General features: G+C 33.8%; 1 protein-coding gene across 2 annotated transcripts; it reads right to left on the bottom strand.

Moving 5' to 3' along the window:
- Positions 1-236: 236 nt before the first annotated feature.
- LOC109337551 (serine carboxypeptidase-like 45) lies at positions 237-4,168 on the bottom strand. 2 transcript variants are annotated; one of them, XM_019574554.1, is made up of 10 exons: positions 3,816-4,168; positions 3,437-3,538; positions 3,243-3,338; positions 2,825-2,917; positions 2,628-2,707; positions 2,250-2,543; positions 1,821-1,948; positions 1,310-1,402; positions 1,046-1,163; positions 237-814 (listed from the first exon to the last, which is right to left on the bottom strand). In XM_019574554.1, the coding sequence occupies exons 1-10, from the start codon at positions 4,087-4,089 to the stop codon at positions 665-667; spliced, it is 1,428 nt and encodes a 475-aa protein (XP_019430099.1). In that variant the 5' UTR covers positions 4,090-4,168; the 3' UTR covers positions 237-664. The 2 variants fall into 2 exon arrangements, with proteins under 2 accessions (XP_019430099.1, XP_019430100.1); XM_019574555.1 differs by having other exon boundaries at positions 1,821-1,945; positions 3,816-4,167.
- Between the last annotated feature and the right edge of the window lie 351 nt (positions 4,169-4,519).

The following is a 4,519-nucleotide window of genomic DNA, read 5'->3' as shown; positions in this document are numbered from 1 at the left end:
TTTTCACTGTGAGTTGAGTCAGGTTAAGGTAAATTTTATGATAGTGGATTATAAAAATGATGTTGCTACTTTATTAGAACTAATTTAGCATGTGCTGTTCTATTGCAGTTTCATACATGTCTACATCACTTGACAGAAGATGGATAATGTAGAAATCATATATATTTGCATGCAAGGACTTATGTAAAATGGATAATCCTCTTTGTTTGCCTAGAAATTTAGTAGAGCCCACCATATTCTCTTGCAACTATTTTTACAGAATTTCTTCAACCAAAAGATCAATTACATTTGACATTGATGGAACAAGTCAGCACACAAAAACAGACTCTTAAAAAGGCTGAAAACCCAAAAGAAGAAAAAGTCAATCACTTTTATCCAACTTTTCTTTGACATTTTACACAGTTAATACATTCCTGATTCCTTAACTAATGATATGTTATTAAAGGACAAAGCTTACTTACAATCTCAACGGTAGCTATAGCTACATGCTTCGCAGTATCGGTTGTGGTGTGTGGTACCCGATTCTATGAGTTTCATCGCCTTTTTACATTATTATTAAAGATTTCTTTGATAAGAAACCAGGTACGTGGTATGTAGTATGCCAAATCCGATATATGTAGAGAACTATGTAAAGCCTTCCTTCCAAGAAAACACAATCTGATTATTAAAAAATTTCAGGTAAAGGCCTTCCTTCCAAGAATGATTTGAATAGCACAAGTGATCTTTCTGGCTGCGAGAAAGGGACTTCATGGGCTGCACCTCGAACCGTGGCAAATGAGAGGATATTTCCATAAACTTGAGTCCACCCTCCAACCTAACCACGTAGTTTCAATAAGATTACTTTATGAGACATTATAAATTTTGGATTATGTACATAAAGTGATACTGCTTTCTAGTACCATTGTTGTGAATGCAGATATCATAAAAGTTCTAAGAAAAATAGAATAAATACATTGCACAATGAACAAGATTAAAACCAAAGCAATGAGATTTTAACATTGTTTTTATCTATTCAAACTAGCATTTTGTTAATAACTATATATACCTGCTGACCTCCAAACCATACTCTGTATGGAATGGTTGTATTCAGTCCTAATTGTGTTGCCAGCTTTTTAACCAAGGTGCGGCTTCCCGTCAATGGAATTACTGAATCTTGATCTCCGCTGTGGCGAAAAAACACATGATTATGTTAATTAGCACCAAGGAAACATATATATGAGCCTTCAAACATAAGTAACCAAATAAATAAAAATGAGAGCTTATAAATGAAAAAATTAAAATGATAAGAAAATGTTTTGGTGATAGTAACCTGTAAATTAAGACCCTAACTCCAGCTTTTACAAGTGATCCAACAACAGGAAGTGTAGGCACTTCCAAGTTGAGCATATCGTAATCTAGGATGCTGTTACAACAAAATGCAGGTCAGTGATTATAAGGTTTGGTTAAATTACAATTATTAAGCTAATTTGACTTTGATAAATGATCATTCAATTTTCAAAGATCAGTTCATCAAAAACATTATGCTAGCCAAGTCAAACATTCTGATTGGTATGAAACAAGAAACTCAGCTAAGATTTTTTCTTCAACACTGACATTAACACACCACTTTTGTACACAACCTTTACATCGGTTAATGATGTGCAAGTTTTTGATTAACATGTATAATTTGGTTAACAAACTAATAATTGATTACCATTATGTATCATTTATTAGTCCATTAACTACATATTACACTATGTTAATTGGTTAATGTAAAAATAGTGCTAAGAAAGTGGTGTGAGACAATCATTTTCGGTTTTCGGTTAGTAAGAAGGAATTACTTGCTGCAGACATCCCACTTTCTAACTCCAACAAGCTTGGCATGAAGTGCATCTTGTACATCTCTTCTGTTTAGGTAATTAGTAACCTTGTCATCTACACATACATCTATCCTCTCACTTGCTTGCTGCTAGGAAATAAGACAAGAATTATAATAAACAAGCCAAACTTGGAAACTAGTTACCAAAAGATTAAAAAAGACGGTCCAATGCACGAGGCTCCCACTTAGTGGGATCTGGAGAAGATAGATGTAGACAGCCTTCCCTCCGAAGTGGAGAGACTATTTCCAGGATTTGAACTCGTGACCTCTTGGTCACTAAACAACAATTTTACCGTTGCACGAAGCTCATCCTCAGTTTCAAGAGATTACAGTAAAAAAAATAAGGAAAACTAACAAAATGAGAAGGGCAAGTCCAGGATAGAAGACTCACTTGAATTTGATTTTGAGGACAAATAACCTTGGATTGTGAAAGCACTGAGGAAATGCAAACATCAAGTGTGACATCATATTTGTCCACAAATTTACTGGTTTCTTTAGTGACTTGTCCCATAACCTTTGAACAAAGAGGTGAAACTGAGTCTCTATAGTATTCACTGACATATCTTGAATAGTTGCACACTTTAGTGAACATTTTGTATGTTGAATCTGATATTAGTCCATGAGACCAGAAAAACTCAGCCCTTGAATTGAAATCAGCTACATATTCTAGAACTGGATTACCTAACTGCAACACAATGCAAGATACCATTATATCAATATATGTAAAAAAGAAAAGCATCTTCCACAAGTAAAAGGTAATGTTACTTACTGCTATTCCTTTTAGATTGAATATCTTGTTCTTTCTGTTCATTTCAATCATTAACTCTGCCAGCTGAGGAACATAATGCCCTTTTATTATATATAAAAAAAATGTCAAAGAACAAGTGATAGTGATTTCTATAACCCACTTCTGTAATGAAATTTTAAAGAAATAATTGGTATAAGTGACACATTACACATATTTACCTGCATAACTTTCACCAGCTAGAAACAAATCTCTGTTCCTATATTGTGGGAACTTGTTGAACCAACCTTGCAAGAATACAACATTGTCCCTGGCTTAAGAAACCAAAAGCACTGCTTCAGATGACAAATAATGACTATTGGAGTATTCAAGAATAACCATTCAGAAATCAAAAAGTGTTCCATTCCAATAATGCTTCCTTAGGGAATAAGAGATGAAGAATAATCATGTAAAGTACAATACAAAAGTTGTGTTATATTTTACCATTAATCACTGTTTTGTTCCAATCCAACTTTTTAAAAGTTCTAAGCAGCATAGTTATTTTACTTACCTTTTTCCAATAGACGATAGGACTTAAAGGAACTTTCTAAGGAGAAACAAAAAGAAAGGTCTAAAGTAATTGATATTAATGGAAGATACCTGTTTCCTCATCATTCATTGTCTTATAGGATGAGCTACCTTTAGCATAAGAGAATCCTACTCCTACTGGTGTCTCCAAATACAACATGTTTCCCTCTACAACACAAAGTAATAAGAAAAATTAAAATTTGAAGTAGACCATTCTAGCTTATAGAATGAATATGTCAAAAGAGTAGTTAGTAATAGTATAGTACCTCTATTCCAACTATACTCATTTTGAATCAGAAATTCTCCATTTGGTCTAAAGGGTCCATTTTCAGAGAATGCTCCTACTCCCAAAGATGAACATCCAGGTCCTGAATAAAACCATCTATTAGTAATTAGTGATTTTATACATTTCAATATATATATATATATATACACACATGCATCAAGTTGCTATTTAGTGACCATGAGTATGAGTTCAAATTTTGGAAACAATTATAGTTTGTGTACAACTACATTCCCGAATCCATTAGGCGAGTCTCGTGCACTGGGTCACCGTATTTATTATCCAAAGTGTTAAGGAAAATGTATTTAGAAATATGAAGCATTAGTTAAGTATAGTAAGTAAGTGAGGGATAAATTAGAGACCTCCATTGAGCCAAAGAACAAGAGGCTTTGAAGCAGGGTCAGTTTGAGATTCAACAAAATAGTAAAAAAGAGCTTTTTGTTTGTTGTGATCAAGTGTGACATATCCTGAGAAGTGTTGAAAGTGTATATTTGGTGGTTGGCCAGGAAGAGAAGCAATGCTATCTGCATGATGTGAATAAGAAGAAGAAGAAAGAGAGAAGACCACAAGATGAAGAAACATTACAGCCGTTGTTGCAATGGTGTTGAAGTTGGAGTTCCATGTTGGAAAGTTCATGGTTTCAGAAATGGAGAGAGATAAAGAGAAGTAAGAAAAAAGCACTTTGCATTGAGAGAGAGAGGGTTGGTGTTGTATTTAAAATGTTGCATAGTAGTGAGTAATATTTAGAGAATGGGGTAAATGGTGGGACATAGAAGTGGCTGGAAATTTGTGTGTTTTCTAATGTAATTATGATTACAGTTTTGGCTTTATGATTGCAGGCCTCAAAATGGTGTTGAAAGAGATGTGACAGAGGTAATCACCATGGTGTGTCTGCTCTGTAACTCTGTCTATTACCAAATAGTAAATTACACTTATACCCTACAAACTACAAATTTAGTAAAAACATTTTTGATAATAACACAAGTATCTCTTATCGTTTGGATAAGTAACTAATTCTTTTTGGGTGTGTATCTGTCCCTTTCAACTTGTGTTAGGAATTGAATCT

Source organism: Lupinus angustifolius, unplaced genomic scaffold, assembly GCF_001865875.1.
Source record: "Lupinus angustifolius cultivar Tanjil unplaced genomic scaffold, LupAngTanjil_v1.0 Scaffold_8_85, whole genome shotgun sequence".
NCBI classification, from domain to species: Eukaryota; Viridiplantae; Streptophyta; class Magnoliopsida; order Fabales; family Fabaceae; genus Lupinus; species Lupinus angustifolius.
The sequence above is the reverse complement of the archived record's forward strand: the minus strand, read 5'-3'. Positions and strand labels throughout refer to the sequence as shown.

Coding starts and splice junctions, on each gene's coding strand:
- LOC109337551 (XM_019574554.1), bottom strand. CDS start 4,089: ATGAACTTTCCAACATGGAACTCCAACTTCAACACCATTGCAACAACG. Junction 1,403..1,820: donor AAGTGGGATGTCTGCAGCAA/GTAATTCCTTCT, acceptor TTGTTGTAACAG/CATCCTAGATTACGATATGC. Junction 1,164..1,309: donor GTTAGGGTCTTAATTTACAG/GTTACTATCACC, acceptor TTTTCGCCACAG/CGGAGATCAAGATTCAGTAA.